This window comes from Artibeus jamaicensis, unplaced genomic scaffold (assembly GCF_021234435.1).
Source record: "Artibeus jamaicensis isolate MK-2021 breed Jamaican fruit bat unplaced genomic scaffold, CSHL_Jam_final scaffold_847, whole genome shotgun sequence".
NCBI lineage: Eukaryota > Metazoa > Chordata > Mammalia > Chiroptera > Phyllostomidae > Artibeus > Artibeus jamaicensis.
In genome coordinates this window covers 12013302-12034881 of record NW_026522057.1, presented here as the reverse complement: position 1 = coordinate 12034881, position 21580 = coordinate 12013302, and the positions used below count along the sequence as shown (strand labels likewise).

Here is a 21580-nt window from a genome sequence, read left to right as displayed (position 1 = left end):
ATGATGGAATGATTTAAATAAAATCCTGTTTGTAAAGAGCCCAGCTTATTGTCTAACCTATAATAGAACTAAATTTACAATAGCTACTTGTAGTTACTGTTTTATGATTCTTTGTTTTTCTTCTAATATCTAAGATTATCATACCTTTTCTTTTGAATGAATGAATAAGGCCGTGAGAACAGGAGCTGCATCTTATTTTTCTTATTTCCTTTAGTGGCTGATGTGTAGCAGCCATTTAGTTAGTGCATCCATTTATTCCTTTATTTAGCAAGTTGTTCATTGGGTTCATAATCTACTTGAGGTACAGTGGCAATACCAAGTTTTCTGTAAGGACCTTACTGCCTAGTATAGTGAAATAATTACGCAAATCACTTTAATATAAGGCAACATGTAATAAATGCTAAAAGAATAGTTTAAAGAAAGAATTCTATGCCCTGGCTGGTGACTCAGTGCTTTGGGTGGCAGCCTGCAAACCAAAAGGTTGCTGGTTTGATTCCCAGTCAGGGCACATGCCTGGGTTGCGGGCCGGGTCCCCAGTAAGGGGGCGTGTGAGAGGAACCACACATTGATGTTGCTCACCCTCTCTCCTTCCCCTTTCTCTAAAAATAAATAAAATCTTTAAAAAAATTTTTAAAGCGATTCTAGGAATTAGCTTGAATAGGAAGAGTTGATTTCAGACCCCAATGATCAGAGAAGTGGCATCTGAACTAGGTCTTGAAGACCTAGTGATAACCGAGGTCCTAACCATCTACATTCCTTTCCCTGACTGTATCCCATACACACTTCAGTCTTAGCACATATCACACTTTGTTGTTCTGTGTATTTGTTTCTTCTCTAGCTCATGAGCCTTTTTGTAGTATTTTACTTATGTTTGTTTTCCTGGCACCTTAGCCAGGAAAGGGTACGATTTCCAGGCAGAAGAAATAGTTTGAGGAAAGACATGAGGCAGAAAAGCACATGACACATTCAGGAGCCTTGTTTAAGGAAAGGCAAGGATATGGTCAAGTACTAGAGTGTAAACCTTGAAAGATATGTTGGGGTCAGATTGTGAAGAGCTTTGGATACCAGTCAAAGAGTGTGAATTTTTTTTTTAAAGCTTAAAGCCTTTGTGGGAAAGGCTCCTGATTAGACTGTTCTCTCCAGGTCTCCCATTCTCTGGCTCTGCCCTGTTATGCTCAGTATCTTCATGTTGCCTTTAGCCGCGGAGTTTGTCAGTTAGCTTTCATTTTCCACCAAAATCTAGCTATCTTAGATTTTATTCCCTCAGGCCCCAAGGACTTACTGAGGTCATCTAACAGGTGAGTCTGCGAATGGAAAGGAGCTAAAGTCAGTTTCCAGTTAGGTTAGACAGCACAGTATAGTCTTCGGAAAGACCATCTGTGATTCCCCACACTATTACTATCTGTTTATGTATCTCCCTCTGCTGCTGGACTGTCAGCTCCTTGAGGAAAGGGACCAGGTCCTATCATTTTAATATACTTACTCATATTGCTAGTACTAGTCCTGGTGCTTGCCACTTACTAATTGAGCTGGGAAAAAAAAAGATTAATCCAACTACTTGTGTTGGATGGATTGGAGGAGGAAAATTGGAGACAGACCATTGAAAGTATTATTACTTTTCTTTAAGGTTTTATTTGTTTATATTTCCCAGAGAGAGGGGAAGGAGAAAGAAAGAGGGAGAAAGAAATATCAGTGTGTGGTTGCCCCTCGATTGCCCCCTATTGGAGACCTACATCACAACCCAGCCATGCTCCCTGACTGGGAATTGAACTGGCAGCCCTTTGGTTCTCAGGCCGATCTCAATCCACTGAGCCATAACACCAGCCAGGGCTAGTTATTATTACTGTTTACCTGAAATATAATGAAGCCTAAGCCCTGGCCGGGTAGCTCAGTGGGTTGGAGTGTCATCCCAATACACAAAGTTTGCAAATTCGATCCCTGGTCAGGGTACATACAAGAAGCAACCAAAGAATGCAACAGTAAGTGGAACGAACGACAAATCGATGTTTCTCTATTCTTTCTCTCTCTCTAACATGCGCTCGCATGTGCTCTCTTTTCCCTGTCTCTAAAATCAATAAATTTTTAAAATGTAAAAAAAAAAGAAATGTAATGAAACCTAAACTAGCACGATGGCAATAGGGACAGAAAGGGAGATAGGTGGTGACACATTTGTTGAACTGAGGGTTACGTGGGAGGTGTGACTGGGTTGGTAGTATGTTAGAATCCACAGAATACTGGAGTCGATTGTAACGAGGGCTGGTTTACCCTTCAGCTCACAGCCACTCGAAACGCAGCTCTACGAATAAGGGCATGTGAAAGCCATGGCATTGGTGGCTGCTCAAGTTCTGTCTTCAAAGATCCTGCCCGATTTTTTTAATTTTATCTTGTTGTGAGAATCCAACATCAGATCTATGTGCTTAACAGCTTTTTAAGTGTATAGTAGAGTACTGCTGACTATAGATACAGTGTTGTATATTAGACCCATAGAACTTACTCATCTTGATTAAACTTTATGCCTGTTGATAAGTGACTTCCTGTTTCTCTGTCCACTGCCCTTGCCTTCGTTTTTGGTGCTGAAGCCTCACTCTTTGAAAGGCTCCTCTCACATGACTCCTCAGACCCTTGTCACTTGAGTAAGATTCTTCTAGGGTAAAAGCTAGGGGTCTGGGCAGACTTTTTCAGAACTTAAATCATATGCTTGTCTGTATTGTCTGACTAGGTAGCAACTAGTTGCATGTGGCTATTTAAGTGTAAATTAATTGAAAGTAAATAAAATTCAATATCCAGTTCCCCAGTCAGTAACCACATTTGAAGTGCAGCTACTGGCTGCAGACAGAAACAGTAGGTAGTACAGACGTGACTTTATAGAGCGTTTGTTTCCATTGCTTCCTCCTGTTGGTTACCGTGTGCTGGAGAGTATGCTTGCTCCCTTCTTAGATGTGGAGAAGAATAAGGCATAGACTTTAACTCTGGAGTCCTGTACACGGCATAGAAGGTGAGGCAAAGTGAAAAATCTAACAAAATAAAATGAATTATAAACTCTGCTGGTGGTAAAAGGTAACATTTATAGAAGACATAACATTTTAGCTGAACTTTCAAGAGTGACCGGGACAAGAATATGCGATATCTTTGCCGGCCCCATTGCCTCTATGGAGCCCTCGTATCCCATGAAAATGCTGGCTAAGCTTTGTTCCGCCTCGGTACTGTCATCCTGCATTTCTCTGGAGAATGTGACTCTTTCAACAGAATATTTCTCTGTTTTTGTTGGACTCCATACAGACCCAGCGAATGGTTGGAAAAATCTTAGGTAAAGTCAGAGTTTAAAGTTAAAGAGATTCAGGTAAAGAAAAAATATTTTAGGTAAAGCGCAAAGGAATTTCAACATTTATAGTCATTGCTTGCCTCGCCTTGGGCGAAGGTGCCAAGAAAACAAAGAAGTGAAATATTACAAAAAGTGCTTATAATCTAGAGAAGAAATGTAAATATATGGTGCAATAAAGTGTGATATGTGCTAAGACTGAGTGGGTACAGGATAGAGTTGGAGTTTGGAAGAGAGTGACTAAGGCGATAATCATTAATTAAACATTTCCCGAGTACCTTTTCTGTGCAGGTATCGTGTGTTATATAGTAAAGGTAAAAGGTAAGAGCTAAGATAACTGGGGTGCTTGGGCTCTGCTGGTGGGAGTGTGTTGTTAAGTACACAGTGGAAGACTGGCCGGCAGTGTCTGCATATGTGAGCGGATGCCCACAACCTAACAGTTCCACTGCTGCCAGGAGCTGGGCGTTTCCCCATAGAAATGCATGTAGTATATATATGTTCACCAGAATACAGGCTAGAAAGTCCATAGAAGCACTGATCATAATAGAAATTACTTAAATACTTTACATCAACAGCAAATTAGAACAGACTACACGCAACAATATGGATGGAGCTCACAAATAAGTGGGAAAAAGAAAAACCAGACACAGAAGGGTCCATATCCTATGATTCCATTTATATAATTTACAAAAATAGGTAAAACTAATCTGTGCTGGTAGAAATCAGAGCAGTGGTTTCCGGTGGGGAGGCATGGTAACTGGAGGGGCTTCTGAGGTGCTGGTAACGTTCTGTCTCTCCATCTGAGTACTGGCAACTTGGATGCGTTCACATTGAAAATCACAAGCCGCATGCTGGGGACACTTTTCTTTGTGTATATTATTTCTTGGTCAAAAGCTTAGAACTTTTAAATGCGGGAATTGGAAACAAAGAGATGAATTCTGGCTCAAGGGCTCAGGGAAGATCACTTGGTAGTAGGAGGGGTGGTAATTCAGCTGAGCCTTACAGTGTTCGGGGGTTCGGGGTAGGGAGGTGGGAGTAAGGAGGAGAGGCAGAGCGTTTCAGAGAGAACTGCACAAGCAGAAGCAGCGAACCATCTGGAGAAGGTGAAATAGTGTGGTTTGGCTAGAGCATATTGTACAGGTAGAAATGAGGCTGGAAAAGTAGGCTAAAGGCAGAATGTCAAGATCAGGAATTTGGACTTGATTTTCTGGAAAGTCTTTGAAGGTCTTTTCAACCCACGAGTGACCTTGTAAGGCGGGGGATGTCAAACTCATTTTCACCGGGGGCCACATCAGCCTCATGGTTGCCTTCAAAGGGCTGAAATAATTTTAGGACTGTATAAATGAAAGTACTCCTTAACGGTTAAAGACTTGAAATTACATTTGGCCCTTTGAAGGCAACTGCGAGGCTGATGTGGCCCTGAGTGAAAATGAGTTCGGATACCCCTGTTGTAAGGGTCGTAGGAGACTTAGCATGGTGAGTAAATTATGTCCTCATCCTCTATGCACCAGTGGGATGAAGTCTAGTTTCATTCATACTTACTAATTCAGAGCCTGTCTTGAATAAAAAAAACTCTTATTTCATGCTATTGCTTTTACTGCGTATCTTCTTATGCCCGATGGTTTGCCTTCTTTCTTCCTTCTACTTGCCAAACGCAAAACAAAAAACCAACATACAGCATGACCTTGTAGTATCTCTGGCCACACCTCTTCACAGAGCCAAGAGACACAGTATACTTTTCGTTACAGGCAAGAAGAGAGGCGGAGACGGTCCTTCCAGGATTACACTGGGCAGAAGATTACCCTCGAGGCTGTCCTGAACACTACCTGCAAGAAGTGTGGCTGTAAAGGTAGGGCGAAGCCTCTGCTGTTTCGGTCTTTTCTCTCCTTGTACTGGATGAGCAGCCTAGTGAGTTTGATTCACCCTGTTTTTGAGCCAAGTGACGGCCTCATTTGTTCATGCTGGTATTCCAACTAGACTTCTGTCAGAGTTCACGGCTTGCTACTTTTTCTTTTTCTGAATGCTCACTCTGCTGCTGGCCCTGGTATATATATTATCACCACCTCTCCCTGCTTCTGCAGCTGATGCCCTGTCCGGGCAAGGCCCCAGGCACTATGCCAGGGATGTAAGAGTGTTGGATTATGATTATTTAACACTCTAAATTTTATCTCCAAGGACCATTGTAGTCTGCTGCAAGAATTAAGCAACTAAAAATACATTCTTTAAGGATCCAGGTTAAACCCTTTCTTGCGCATCTCTTTAACTTCACAGTTTCTAATACAATATCCTTGTAGTAAAGAACACTCGCTGGTCATTTCCTTTTAGCTCTGTTTCCTCAGGTTTCCTCCAGTCTTACTCAAATATTAAAGAGCTCTTTCAGCCTGACTTCCTTGTTGGAGCTGTACTCAGAGGGATTGCCAACTTCTCGTTTTCAGAGTGACCTCAATTTGTTACCGCTTCTCCCGAGCCTTCCGTCTGCCTAGCCTTGTTGATTTTTCTGCAATGACTGGTAGCATCCTTTGTGCCGTGGCGGAGGTTGCGGGAGTTAAGCCCCTACTTACCATTAATGTAGAGGGAGGAAGGGAAAGTAAAATTGAGAGGACAAATACCTCCTCGGGAGAATTGTGGGAGCTTTCCATGTATTTGGAAAATTTTATGCTGTATTTCTCTTCCAGGCACCATCCAGCTTCTGGTTTCAGTTACAAAGTAGTTTACGTATTGTTTTTGTTTTTCTTAATTCTTTTAAAAATATTTTATTTATTTATTTTAGAGAGATGAGGAAGGGAGGGAGAAAGAGAGGCAGTGAAACATCAATGTGTGGTTGCCTCCAGCACACCTTATACTGGGGATATGACCTGCAACCCAGGCATGTGCCCTGACTGGGAATTGAACCAGCCATGCTTTGGTTCTCAGGCATGCGCTCAATCTACTGAGCTATACCAGCCAGGGCCTGTGTATTATTTTTGACGATCGTATCCAGTTCTCTGTATCCCTGAGATAGGATCTACAGCAAGCTCAGACAAAAGCAGCTGTGTAGCATCTGTTAAAGGGGCCTTTGACAGCACTGTAACCTCAGGGAGGGTGGGGTCTTCTTACCTTTAACTTATGTCCACTGGGTGTTATATGAGGCAGAGAATAGGAATGGGAGATGGAATTTAGCCCGGTCAGCAAAGGCTGGGCTGAAGTTGGTTGGTTTTGGCGCAACAGAAAGGGCGCAGGGCAGGGAGGCACAAGACCCCAGGTAAGTTTTAGCTCTGCTACTGTGTGACCTTGAGCTACTTCTCTACTCTGGGCCTTCATATTCTCTGCAAATGCAATGTTGGCTTTGATGAGCTCTAGGGCTCTTGCCAGACCTGACAGTCTGTGAATGGTGAGTGCCCCTAGGTGACTGTGCCTGTCTCTCTGTGTGCTAGCTTGGATGCTGCCTTCCTGCCAGCTGCCCCAGAGCTGTCTTCCTTCAGGGCCTTGGCCTGCCACTTGGCTCCCTCTGTTAAGCATTCTGCTCTCTGGAGCAGCAGCCTTTTGTTGTCAGGAGTAAGTTCCAAATACATCTTTAGAAATTGCTAAGCTCCATTGCTAATAGAGGGCAGCACCAGCTTGCATCCTCACATCCTCTGCCATTTCCAAAGCAGCACCAGTGTTTCTCACAGCTTTAGGACCAGCTGCTAGTCAGGCTGTGGTTGAGTGAGCAGTGCTTTCTTGAGGTGACAGAAAATCTACTCTGAATCCAAAAGCTGCTCTGAACGAACTCAGTAACAGCTGCTGAACCAGCTAGCCCCTTCCAGGAGCCTCTGGGGAAGATCCACCTGCTGAGAGCAAAGACTGATTCTTCCCTCTCTACCTTTTCTGCTTCCCTTCTGCAGGCCACTTTGCAAAGGATTGTTTCATGCAGCCAGGTGGGACCAAATACTCTCTGATACCTGATGAAGATGAGGAGAAGGAAGAGGCAAAGTCAGCAGAGTTTGAGAAGCCTGACCCCACGAAGAATTCTAGAAAAAGAAAGAAAGTGAGTGCTGTCTTGCTTTTGTTTATCAGATGTTTTTTGTTTTAAAATGAAAATGTACTCTTTCCAGATATGTTAGAAATACTGAGAAACCTGAAGAATATTAGGATCTCCTGTAATCTTTCTACCCAGGGAAACTCTTACGGTATTTTTGGTATATTCTAATCTTTTTTCTAGGTAATAATTAATATACACACATATACGCATGATACTACATATACATATAAACACAAAGTTATGGTCATACTAGGTATGGTTTATATCCTACTCTTTTCATTATCCTTATCAAAAGCATTTTCTAGTATCCTTCAGTGTTGTTCAAAAACTTGATTTAAGAGCAGCATATGGTATTGTGCCCTATGGCTGTATGATGTTTTATTTAATAATTTTTCTGTTATTTTTTATTATCTCCATCCTCAATTTTGGCCACGTATCTTATTATTTTCTTTGGATAAGAGTGTCTTGTCTCACTGAGTTCTTTCTGCTATCTTCTACTGTTTATAGCAGAAGAATTCAGGAAATACACTGTGGGGCAGGAAAACAGTGCATTTGTTCTTTTTCACACACTCCACAGAGGAAATGGGAAAAAAATTATGCTATGCTTTGGTCAGAAAATCGTGGTTCTCATGTTGTATAGTATTTTTCTAATTGTGGGCAGTTAAATTTTGAGGTTTGGTTTTATTTAATTTAAAGCTTCAGCAGATCTTTGTTGCAGTCCGCATGTCCCAGGCACTGCAAACCTAGCAATACAAAAATTGTGATGAAGTCCTTGCCCTCAGTGGGCACTATCTGCAAATTATATATGATCTCCATTTTATGGGTGAAAAGGCCTGTTTTAACACTGTAAGGATCAGCCAAGTATGTGAATAACAATTTATTGATCTGTGTATTCTCCCCCTGGGTGATCATATCCTTTCTAGGACTGTAGCTGCCTTGGTGACTTCCACATCTCTAACTATTATCCCACAGCTACCTCACGCTTTGGCTTGGAGTCCATCAGACTTAGGTTTGAGGCCCTTCTGTGCTACTTACTAGTCATGTGACTTCGGGCTAAGTTCAAAATGGGATTGGGTTAATTTTCAAAATGGGATTGTTCTGATCTTTGATGACAGTGTGTCTCTCATGTGCCCTGGGACAGAACCCATAACCCTTTTGCTTTGCTGGATGACACCCACCCAACTGCAGGCCATACTGGCGCTTTATTTATTTATTTTCTTAAGATTTTTATTTTCAGAGAGGGGAAAGGAGGGAGAGAAACATCGGGATGTGTGAGAGAAACTCTATTAGTAGCCTCTCGCGTGCCCCCAACTGGGGACCTGGCCTGCAGCCTAGGCATGTGCCCTGATTGGAAATTGAACTGGCAGCCTTTTGGTCTGCAGGCCAGTGCTCAGTCCACTGAATGACACCAGCCCGGGCTATTGCTTTATTCTGAAAGTAGGACTTAGCCTTACAAACCTTTATTATTTCTTCTTCTCTTTTTTTAATCCTCACTCAAGAACATGTTTCCATTGATTTTAGAGAGAGGGGGAGGGAGAGAGAAAAATACTGATATGAGAGAGGAACATCAACTGGTTGCCTCCAGTGCGTACACAGACTGGGGACCAGACCTGCAGCCTTTCAGTGCACAGAATGACGTGCCAGCCAATTGAGCCATATGGCCAGGGCTCATGCCTTTTCTTTCTTCCTTTTTTTTTTTTTGTTTGTTTGTTTGTTTGTCATGCCTTTATTTCTTGATGTTAGTGTTTCTTTATAGAGATTTGAAGACTTGATTTAGAGAGGGAATCCACTATATAACCTCATTGAAATATAAAACAAAAGAAAGGCAGTCCATAATTTGACTACTTTACCAAAGTTTTTATTATTGTGGTGCATATTTTCTACCAGCTGTTTTAAATGCTTTACCTAGGTGTAATGAAAATGTATGTACATTTTTGTGTTTCCTGCTATTTTACTTTCTCAGAAGCATCTCTCCATGTTTGTCACATGGTCTCAGTGCTGGTCATTGGCAGTGACAGTACCACCGCATCACATCAGGTGGATGCTGAGGAGATGCATTTTTGTTTTTTTTTTGTGTGTGTGTAGTAAAGTAAGGGTCCAACTGCATTGTTTTTACATGTGGCTGTCCTGTTTTTGTAGCACTCTTTGTTGAAAACACTGTTCTTTCCTACTGAATGGTCTTGGCACCCTTGTTGAAAACCATTTGACCATGTACCTGAGGCTTTATTTCTGGGTCTCTACTCTATTCAATTGGTCTGTATGTCTGTCTTTCACTAGCACAACAGTTTTGATTATTTTTACTTTGTAGTAAGTTTTGAAATCAGGAAATGTGAGTTCTTCAACTGTGGTCTTTTTCAAGATTATTTTGGGTATTTGGGGTCCCTTGAAATTCCATATGAATTTTAGGGTGTATTTTTTATTTTTGCAAAAATGTGATTGGGATTTTGATAAGGTCATATCAGATCTATAGATTGCTTTGTGCATTCTTGACATACTAACCAACCCAGGAATACAGATGTTTTTCCATTTATTTGTATTGTCTTTCATCTCTTTCATCAGCGTTTTGTAGTTTTCAGAGTACAAGCATTTTTGCTTCCTTGGTTTAAGTTTAGTCCTAATAACTGTTTTGTTCTTTTTGATGTAAATGGAATTTTTAAAAAATTTATCTTTAGAGGGGAAGGGAAGGAGAGAGGGAGAGAAATATCAATGTATGGTTGCCTCTCATGCGTCCCCTGCCAGGAACTGGCCTGCAACCCAGGCATGTGCCCTGACTATCGAACTGTGATCCTTTGGTTCTCAGGCCAACACTCAATCCATTGAGCTACACCAGCCAGGGCTGGAATTGTTTTCTTAAAAATTTTTTTGATTGCTCATTGTTAGTGTAGAGTAGACATACAGCTGATTTGAGGATACTGATTTTTGTCCTGTAGTTTTGCTGAATTCATTTAATAGTTCTAACAGGTTTTCTTGTGGAATCTTTAGGATTTTCTGCAGTTAAGACCATATCTACACACAGGTAATTTTACTTTTTTAGTAGAGCTAGATTTTTAACTGTGATTCTGTTTATGTTTCAGGGATTTTTTTTCCTCTCTCAACTTTTTTTTTGTTGTTTTTAGATTTTATTTATTTTTTAGAGAGTGGGGAAGGGAGAGAGAAAGAGAGGGAGAATAACATCAGTTGGTGTCTCTTGCACGCCCCAACCAGGGATCTGGCCTGCAACCCAGGCATGGGCCTTGACTGGGAATCAAACCTGTTACCTTTTGATTTGCAGTCTGATGCTCAATCCACTGAGCCATACCAGCCAGAGCTTTCTTTTAACCTTTTAGGGTCTAAATGATATCTGTCAGATTCCTAAAATGGTTCTGTGGATATCTCACTACTCACTTCCTTAGTAAGGTTGCTTTTGCATTGTTTAATACACTTACTGCAATTAGTTATTGCTTTGTTTCTGAAGCTGCTTTGAAATACATACTTCACTTTATCAAAATAATTATAAGCATTTGCTAGGTATGTAGCTCTTTATGACCTGCTTGGTCATTACCTTACTCATTCTCCTGGTCCCCATCACTGTTCACTTAGTAGAGAAATGGTCTATGAACAATGGCAGTAACAATCATCAGACCTTAGTTATTTTTTAAATACTTGTGTGTATATGAACTTCTAACTCACAAATCCCCCCGCACACGAATCCTCTTTGTTTAAAAAGTGTTCTAGGGAGTTGGAACCATTAAAACCTCCCCCTTGGTGTCCACTGTTTCTCCCAAGATACAATCTAGCATCATTATCTTTTTACCTCAGTATAAATTCCTTTATTATCTTTTATGTCTTATATTTATTTGTTTAGCACTTATAGTTTATAAAATATTTTCTATTTTTATTTTGTTTTATCCTTACACAATCTATGAGGTAGTCAGAGTAGGTATTATTTTCCCACAGTTTTACATATAGGAAAATGGAGATTAAGAGAGAAATGTCTCACCAGAAGTCACACAACTGTAAGAGAGCATCGAATTAGGAACTCAGGTCTTTAGGTTACTAACCCAATATTTTTTTTGTTTTGTTTCCTTTTAAATTGATTTTTAAAGAGAGAAGAGGAGAAGGAGAAAGATTAATTTGTTGTACCACTGATTTATGCATTCACTGGTTGCTTCTTGTATGTGCCCTGACTGGAGATTGAACCTGCAACCTTGCGTATCAGAGACAATACTCTAAGCAACTGAGCTACCCAGCCGGGGCCCCAGTATTCTCTTTATTATACCACATTTCAGCCATTAATTCATCTAGCTCTTCAATTACTTATTTACTCAGCAAATATGTATTGAGTGTCTCATACGGGTCTGTTGTGTATTGTGTTAGGTGCTTGAGTATCAGGACTCACAGGGCACTTTTTAATTTTTTTTTTGCCCTGTCACCATCTACCTTTAGCAACCATTAGATGTTATCTTTATTTTATTTTTAAAATTCTCACCCAAGAATATGTTTATTGATTTCAGATGGAGGGGGAAGGGGAGAGGGAGAAAGAGAAAGAAACATTGATGTGAGAGAGAAAAATCAATTGGTTGCCTCCCGTACTTGCCCTGACTGGGGATCAAACCCACAACCTAGGTGTGTACCATGACCTTGCATTGAACCTGCAACCTTTTGGTGCTCCAACCAACTGAGCCACCCAGGCAGGGCTGATGTTATCTTTGATCTGTTTCTGTTCACAACCGTAAATCAAGATTCTAGGCCTCCTGTCTGTTTCCTTTACACTCTAAATTTTTTATTCTAACAGGAGATTGGCTTTCCTTATACTAAAAACTTCTACCTGAGATGGATATTTTAGAATAAGAGTGGCAGATTCAGTTGCCCATTCTAGCATCAAGTGACTGTGAGAGCCAAATATGGAAACGAGTAGGTTCGTCTGGAGGGAAATGCCTTCCACAGTCTGTTGCTGAATAGGATTGTGGGTAGAGGAATGCCTAATGTGTAGAAAGCGTATATGATGAGTAACTCACAGTGAAATAAAGGTCACGTGTAGCATCTGCACTCAAGCAGCTAATGGCATAAGGGGAATAATAAGCATCCAAAGATGGTAGCAAAGGACAGAAACTTACTTCAAGAGGGTTATTGAATCTCATAGAAATCCAGTGACAGGAAGTGAAGTATGGCTGCACCACCGAGAACTTTAACCAGAAAGGAACAGACTGTAGGGGTCTCATCTCTGCTTCCTCACATGACTGCTTCATTGTCCCACTTAGATCTGCAGTCTGGTGGAAGGAATGCCTAATGTAAAGCCTGTAAGGCAGGAGAACGTTCTAGGCATGTTGGGGAACTGAGAAATGGCTGAGGATGAAGAAAGGATGCTACCAGCCCTGGCTGGTGTGGCTCAGTGGATTGTGTGCCAGCCTGTGAACCAAAGGGTTGCCAGTTTGATTCCCAGTCAGGGCACATGCCTGGGCCGGGGCCCAGGTCCTCAGTAGGGGGCATGAGAGAGGCAACCACGCATTGGTGTTTTCGTCTTTCTCCCTTCCCCTCTCTTTAAAAATAAATAAATGAAATCCTTTTTTTAAAAAATATATTTTATTTTTTTATCTTTAGAGGGGAAGGGAAGGAGAGAGGGAGAGAGGGAGAGAAACATCAATGTATGGTCACCTCCTGTGCATTCCCTGCTGGGAACTGGCCTGCAACCCAGGCATGTTGTCCTGACTGGGAATTGAACCATGATCCCTTGGTTCACAGGCCTACACTCAATCCACCAAGCCACACCAGCCAGGGCTGAAATCCTTTTTTTTTTTTTTAAAAAAAAAGATGTTACCTGCTCCAAATAATGCCTGGCATATAATAGGTATGCATGAGCTACCTTAGAATAGATGGACTCTGTAATCTCTGCTGTCTGTAGCTCCTCAGGTTCCATTGCTCAGTGAGACCGGCCCCCAGTTTGGAGAGTAATAGAGACTGACTCCTGCTGCTGGTAGATGATAACAAAGGGAGCAGAGGCAGGAGTAAGAGATCTTCTGGCCCTGAGCCCCCCACGTCTTTTTATGCATGTACTGAAATGTGTGCCCTTGTCCAAAAACCTAGTGTGCACTGATTTGGTTCTATATACCCATTTGGTACCATGACAATTTTTGTCTGAAAATTGTAAGTCATTTTTGTTGGGCATAATTAGAACAAGAAGAAACTGTGTTGCAAGTGGAAATGGGATATGAAGTGGTTGACCAAACAGGAATAGAGATTTTTGTCACGAAGCCCTGGGTAATTTTCCTGTAAACCCATGGTCTGTGCTTTGCTAGCCTCTTCTACTTAAATCATATGCTATCATGGGTCTTTCTGAGTCACTGTTATATTATGAGGAAGCATGTGCCTCGGGACCAGGCTCTCCGCTGATTACAGTGAAATTTAGCTATATTTGACCCAGAATGTCATTTTCTCCTTTTGATATGGCTACTATAATTACTCTCTGCTGGACTATATATAGGAGAACAGAAATAGGAATGCCATCCCGTGGCTGCAGGGCTGGCTCTGTCCTGCTGTCCAGAGAACTTTTGGAGCCTGTCTGAGAGAGAGAGATTGCCAGCCCTGGGCCCGTGTGCTGGAGCACAGAGAGTTGTCCAGCATAGTCTGGGCAAAAGCCTTCATTCAGTAATTCCCCTTCTATGGAATACAGTCTAAGTCCCTGAGAGACTCTTCACAATCTAAGCCCCCGCCCCTCTCCCCAAGAAAGAGAGCCTCTTCACAATCTCTTTAATTTCCCAGCATCATCTCTCACAGTCCCTTCTCGCACACACTGTATTCTACTCTGATTCATTAAAAGCATCTACTGTGTGCCAAGCTCTGTTCCAGTCATTGCAGGTACAATAGTGAAAAGACAGGTAAAATCCCTCTCTTCATGTACCTACATTCTAATGGGGTCACAGACAATGAATTGGTAAACAAATACAAAGCAAGTTTTATGTAGGAAAATTAATTTGGGTAGAGACATAGGGAGAACTGGTTTGGAGACAGGTGGGACAAGTGACTGGGCATTTTAGGTAGGGTGGTAAGGGCAGGCCTTTCTCATAAAGCATCATTTGAGTGAATATTTGAAGGAAGTGAGAAAGCAAGCTACTCATAAGTGGAGAGAAAGCATTTCAGCAATTATAATAGCTGGATGTTGGGAGTGATTGTGTCATGTTCAAGGAATGTTAAGGAAGCTGGTGTAGCTGGAGTGAAGTAAATGAGAAGAAAGGAAGTTCAAAGAAACCCAGGGCTGTCTAGGAGAATATGAGGACTTCAGCTTTCACTTAGAGCAAGATAGATGTCATTAGAGGTTTTGACTAGAGGGATGAGGTGTTCTAAATTACCTTTTAAGAGAGTTATTTTGGCTGTTATTTGTAAACTAGATGTTTGGAAAGCAAGGGTGGAAGCAGTTAGTGGCCAGTGTTAATAATCCAGGTGAGATGGCGGTGACTTAGGCTAGAGCGAGAGTGGGAGGAGCAGAGAGAAGTGAGGTGTAGTGCGGCTCTGTTTTGCAGTGGAGCCGCAGTGATTGTTGAGTGGTGGGGCACGAGGTGGGAAAGAACAGTTTGCAACGACTAACAGGAAGATTGGAGTTAAGAGGAGAGGAATGCAGAAGTGTGGGAGTGGGGCTGAGTTTTGAGTTGCTATCTATGAAGATGGGCAAGAAAGCTGGAGGGGAGTAGGTTTGGGAGGGGGCAAGGCGTAGAAGTTGAGAGCCTGTCAGATGTGCACATGGAAGTGTGGAGCAGGCAGCTGGATGTGTAGTCCGAGTTAAAGGAGAGGTGCGGGTAAGAGGGAGATTTAGAGAGAATATAGTCAATAATAATGGAACAACTTTGGGAACATGGTAACTAGGCTTATCATGGTTATCACTTCATAATGTCTATAAATATTGAATCACTCACTGTATTGTACATCTCAAACTAATGTAATATTGTAAGTCAATTATATTTCACTTAAAAAAGACATAAATTTGGGAGCCATCTACATATAGATGGTATTTCAGTTCATATATGAGATCACCTGGAGAGTCAATACAGGGAAGAGAGGGGTTTGAGGACGTGAGCCTTAGAGTGTTCCAACTTATAGAGATTGAACCAGCAAAGAATACTGAAAAGGAACAGCCAGGAAAGTCGGCAGGAAAGTCAGAGAATGTGGTGGAAGCGAAGTGAGGAATGTGTTGTAAGGAAAATGGATTGTGTTGAATACAGCTGATCAAGTAAATGAGGCCCAAGGATTGACCACTGACTGGCTATATGGTGTTCATTGGCCACTTGGATAAGAGCTATTTCAGTAGAGTGGCGGGGTAGCACCCTGGTTAAAATTGTTCAGGAGGGTTTTTGTTTGTTCATTTTTTGTTTAGGATTGAGCCAATAAAGAGGGGAAAATTGGGGTAAAGGAGAGGGGACAATTCCTGGACCGATGTTGAGTAGGAGAGAAGGGATGAGATCTCGCGCATAGTTAAGCCACACGGGATAATTTGTCACTCTTGAAAGATCTCTCAAGCATTTGTCACATGCTGCCTTCCCTTTGTGGGGAGGGCCTTGCTTCCCTTCTCCCATCAGCACCGCCACTGCCACTCCACCTGCCAGACCCACGCTCGTCCTCTGAGAGCACAGCACGTCCACGTCCTTCGTGAAGCCGTCCTCGGACTCCTTGGCCATAATTTATTTCTTTCCCCTGTGTCTCCATAGCCTGTGTTTTGTACTTTTCTTACATCATTTCCATGGACTGTCTAGTATCTTTTAATTAATTATTCTTTTTCCTTGCTTAGATAATTTGTTCCTTCTAGGGTGCTGCTGGTCCCTAATTTCTGACCTCATTCAGCTATTATCAAAAACAAATTAATTAAGCACTGGCTGGTGTAGCTCAGTGGATTGAGTGCAGGCCTGCGAACCAGAGGGTTGCGGTTCGATTCCCAGCCAGGGCACATGCCTGGGTTGCAGCCCAGCTCCCAGCAGGGGACGCATGAGAGGCAACCATACATTGATACTTCTCTCCCTCTCTGCTTCTCTTTCCCTCTAAAGGTAAATAAATAAAAATCTTAAAAACAAAACAAATTAATTAATAGATATATCTGGCTCATAGAAGGTACTCACCAAATATTTGTTGAATAAATGTACTGTGTGATTGTACAGAGTTATTATTTCCCTTTTCAGTGAGGGTGGCTTAGGTTTGGAAGAACAGTGCCAGGCTCCACTCAGTGAGTGTGTTTGCTTTGTTATCTCCTGCTAGTGCAGATACTGCTCTCTCTCTGTCTGAATCCTATCAAAAAATGCGTGTGTCGTCACTCCTAAGCAACACTGTATGTAACCGTGGGTCTCTAAAGTACTCTGTAGGTGGTAAAGTTCAGTAAATATTTGTGAGTCGATAAATAAAACTTTTTTTTGGTGGTCTTACCTTTTCCTATCTGATAAACTGGTGCCCTTTAGGAATTTCTGGCCAGGAATTACCTTCTATCCTATTTCCCAAAATTTCACCCTAGAGAATCAAATTATCTCTTGAGAATCAATCATTTCTCAAGAATAATTTTTAGCCGTGGCTGTGTAGCTCAGTCGGTTAGAACGTCACCTAGATAGGCCAAGGTTGTGGGTTCAGTCCCTGGTCCGGGCATGTACAAGAAGCACCAATGAATGTATAAATAAGTAGAATAACAAATCAGTGTTTTTCTCTCTAAAATCAATCAATAAAAAATTAGTTAAAAAAGAATAATTCTTAAGAATAAATAAAAATAGTAAGTGCTTGCTTGCTTCCTTTTTGACCAAATCAATGCCTTTTGGTTGGGAAGCACTGAATTAGATACCACCTGTAGTCTAGTCGGGGCTGAAAAGAGCGTCCACCCCGGGACCCAGCCTGAGTCGAATACAGGTTCTATGACTGAAGCAAGTCACTTTACCTCAATCAGCCTCTCTGAAGTTATAATGTTCTTTTCTGAAAATACAGGGATAGTTATGCCCACATAATAAATTTGCTGTGAAGGTTAGACGAGGGATGTATGAAGAGTTCCTGGCTCAGCATCTAAAGTATGTACTCAGTGTTAGTTGCTGTTGCTCCCCTTTCTCAGTTTTTGGTTTTGTTTTTCTCTTACGCTGGTTTGCTGCCATCCTGTTTCAGAGCTGTAGAGAAAACGGGTGGGCCAGCTGATGTGGCAGGAGGTCCGTGCTTTTCCTAGAGAGCAGTTTGGGGCCATTGCTTCTTTGCTATGTCCCTCCTGGCCTGTCTGCCTGGGGTGCACACCCCGGGTCATTCCTTTACCCTTTATCTTCTCTTCTCCATTGAATGCAGTTGAGCGACCAGAAGGTAGTTCCACCTTTGGCTGCCCATCTTTTTCTATCCCGACTCCCAACTTTTGAACTACGACTTCTGAAGTGATTGTTGTATGTTCTCTAGCTGAAAAGTTAGACACACAGGGAAAATGATGTTATCTGATTGAGGACTAGATTTTCTTTGCTTGGGTTGCAAAAGAGCTTTTGCATAAAGATTGAGGTCCAAGAGTCCTCCTGGCTAAGTAGAGTACACGTCCTGGCATGCTAGGGTTCTCAGGTGATTTGCTTTTTTCTTTTCTTCTCCTGAGCCTGCATCTTTGAGAGAGGGCAAAATGGAAATAATGCCAAACTCTGGGTTAGAAAGTACCACATTTTCATCTATGTAGTGTGCACTGACTGACTTTATGCACTTTCTCTGACTTGCCGTTTTCTTGTTTGTAAAATGGGACTAATAATTCCTGAATTTTGGCTTTACCAGATTGTTATAATAAGGTAAGGGATACAGAGAACTTGATAAACTAGAGTACTTCTTAGATGTAAGGAATGTTATTACTTTCCTTCCTCATTTTCCCAGGCTGGGCCAGGCTTAAGGGGAATGGGTGCCAGACTCTGCATTTATGTGTATTTCCTTCCCCAGGAGCCTGCCTTGTCTAAGGGGCAGAACCTAGTGAGACTTCAAGCCCATAGCCTGTGAGGGGCTTCCACGATCTCCCCCCCATCCCCCCCAGGAAACTGCAGTACCTTAAGCCAGACCATGATCTGCCAACTCTCAGCTCCTCCCAGCCGTGGTCTCTGTAGCTTGGTAATGTGGGCCTAGGAAGGTTCCCCTCTCTCTACTCCCTTGAATACTCCAAGAAAAAAAAATCTAGTTCGATCGCCTCTCAGAATTTTGACTTATCTGTGATAGGTGTGTAGCCAGATTGTCAGAACATTGTGGAATTCTCTGAAATGAGAGAACAATACATTACTTCCGGCCTTGAGTGTCTACCATATATCAGGCTCTATAGTTAGAACTTATGTCTAATGCTCATAGCATCCTTTGAAATAGCTAGTTATTATTTGCAGTTTACTGAAAGAACACTAAGGTTCAAAAAAAGTTGAGTCTCTTGTTCCACAGGGAGTAAGTGATAAAATTGGAATTTGAACTTCCCTCTTACTACAGAATTGTTGTTCTGGTCATCATGCCACGAGACCTCCCAGCACTCTCCAGAGAGGCTGTGTGCTCCAGAGGAGGATTCAGGGGATTCCCAGTCCCGTGATCCATTTGCCGATCCCAGCCCTGCCTTCGGCAAGTGGCTGTCAGCTTCTCTGGCCACGGATGTTGTCTCATTAAATCTTAACCACAGCTGCGTGACTTCTCTCTCTCTGTCTCTCTCTCTCTCTCTCGCTATTTGTCACTGTTTTACATTTGAGGAAACTTAGTATGGTGAAATAATGTGCCCAGGGTTACAGAATAGTAAATGGCAAAGCCAGAGCTCTGGTCTGTGGGTAGCTGGTTCGGGGTTCAGTCCACCATTTGTCATGGCCAGCTTCTAAGACCTGGCGCATCACTCTGGCAGACTTACGGCTTTCGGGATGCTGGTGGAAAGCCTATAGGAGCAGGAGCCTCGCCCTCTTCTCCCTCTTCTGCTCTGTTTCTTTCTTTTCCCATAGTGTTTCTCCTTAGATTATTGCCTTACCACACTAAGGCAATATAAACATTTGTAATTCAAGGAGGTTTATGCAAAGCTTAAAAATTGCCCAGAGCCTGGGAGTCTGCCTTCCAGAGTTTGTGCTGCTACTCTGGCAGCAGGGTGGCATGGGTGGTTTTCAGAAAATTCTTTCTGAACTTTTTTATCATATAATCTTGTAAGGTCATTGTGAAGGTTGGAAATGATAAGTATTCAGGAGTAGCAAGTAGAGTCTAATTTATTAATTCATGGCGGTCATTTACCCTGGCAGCAGGGTCTAATAGAAACCAGCGTGGGTGTCAGGAGTCCTAAATCTCTCACTCTCTTATTCCGTGACCTTGGGTGTGTGAAGCACTGTCTCTGGATAGACTAGGTGATCTCTAAGGACTCCTTGCAGCTTTAGTATCTGTGCTGTTAAAAATGAAAGTAATAAATGTTTGTTTAAAAAATCAGGCTGGACAGAATTACATGGAATAAAAAGTGAAAGACCCCTCTTTCCCTATTCAATACATTCCCGAGACACTGCTCATCACTTTGTATACTCGGTTGTTTTCCGTGTATTGTAAATACATATAGGTATATGCAAACACTGGATGCTAGGCATGTATACATGCATGTATACATACATGCACATGTTAAATACACTAGAATCTAGAGTGTGTACTACTGTATTATGACTCGATCCTTTACTTGCTTTGATCATTTTTCTTATTGATAATCGAAGGTGTAATTTATCCTCTTTAATTAATATTTTATAATTTATCAAGTGGTCACCTGTTGGTTACATGTCATGATTTTTTAAAGCAAATATACACATACAATGTTGAGTTTTTTTTCTTTCCAGGAAAAGAAGAAAAAGAAACATAGAGACAGGAAGTCATCTAACTCCGACAGCTCAGACTCTGAGAGCGATACAGGCAAGAGGGCAAGGCGCACATCAAAAGACAGCAAGGCAGCAAAGAAGAAGAAAAAGAAGAAGAAACACAAGAAGAAGCACAAGGAGTGAGAGTGCGAAGAGCAGAGGGGGTGGTTGAGAGGAGGAGGAACCGGAGCCTGTGCCCTGCCGCCCCGGCTCCTAAAAGACCCAGTAGTGAGAATGTGGCTTCCCACCCCATGACTTCCCTCCCGCGGGAGGTGGCTTCACCTCAAGTAGCAGGCAGGTTTGGGAGTTACATGTCAGAACCATCTGCCTGAATGAGTTGTTTCCTTGTCATTCCTGGTCCATTTGCAAATGACACCTGCAGCTTACCCATCCATTCACCCAACATCTTTTATTCAGCAGGAGGCCCCATTATCCTCTCCAGCCGCCACTGCCAGAGCCTGATTCCTGTACAGGAGTCCAGGCTGGAACCACAGTTACTGCTGTGGTGGTGACTCTGGCTGTAGTTGGAGAACAGAGCGATTGGCCCCTCCCTGTTGGTTTGCCCTGGGCTGATTGGTGGGTGATCTCTGCTGCACCCAACCAGCACTGGGGCAGCTAGGAGACTGGCAGTCTGAGAATATGGTAAGAAGTGGTGCTCGCTGTTTCCATGCCCCCCAACATAATAGTTTTACTGTGCTAGCAGTGACAGCCAGTGGTTGTAACCACAAAACCATTGTTCACAGTGACTGAGCTTGTGTGTGACATTCTGCCAGACCACCAAACCAGACAGCTCAAGCCAAGATCATTGCTTTACTTTGTGTTTACCACTGTATGAGTCAATTGGTTCTACTTCAGGTTTCTGCTTAAATGCCTGGCACTAAATGGAAGTGTGTTTGGTTTTAGACTTACTGAAAGTTCTTATTACTAAAATACCTCTTCCCAGACTGAACTTACAGACTTAAAAGTCACTGAGTCTACATGACTTGACAGGAAGCCATTTAATAAGTTGCCTTAGACTGTGGGGAGAGGCCCAGCTGAGGTACAGAGCCAGACATACTAGCAGGTACTAGGATCACTTATAAGCCTCCTTCTTTAATGCTCAGATGACCTCTTCTCCCAGAGCTGCTGGAGAACCAGAGAGAATTTATAACTGAGCAATGGCCTGGGGTGCAGGTGGGAGCTCAGCAGTCATCTTGGCCAGTGGGCATTTTTTCCCACCACCATGGCACAAGCCTGGGTCCTTCGTCCTGAGCCTGCATTCTGGAAGGAGACCACAGCACTGCACAGAGAAGGGCGACTGTCCAGACCCAAGGGCATTCAGTACTGCCGGGCCTGAGTGGTAGTTCAGTAGCCATGCCTGGGGAAGCCCTGCCACTGATTGATTATTTCAGGCTGGACCAGCTCATCTGGACACGGAGGGGAAGTAAAGGCAAGGTATAGGTACAGCTGTTACATTACTGTACGTGTAAGGTGGTGCAGTGC

At 42.5% G+C, this 21580-nt stretch overlaps 1 protein-coding gene across 2 annotated transcripts in view; it reads left to right on the top strand.

Moving 5' to 3' along the window:
- The window catches only part of ZCCHC17 (zinc finger CCHC-type containing 17), a 52085-nt gene extending 31079 nt beyond the window's left edge, over positions 1–21006 (top strand). For both annotated transcript variants that reach the window (XM_037149592.2, XM_053660526.1), the window contains exons 6-8: positions 5068–5168; positions 7183–7325; positions 20081–21006. In XM_037149592.2, the coding sequence (XP_037005487.1) occupies positions 5068–5168; positions 7183–7325; positions 20081–20242 (406 nt within the window). In that variant the 3' untranslated portion in view covers positions 20243–21006. The remainder of the gene's footprint in view (positions 1–5067; positions 5169–7182; positions 7326–20080) is intronic.
- Positions 21007–21580: the final 574 nt, after the last annotated feature.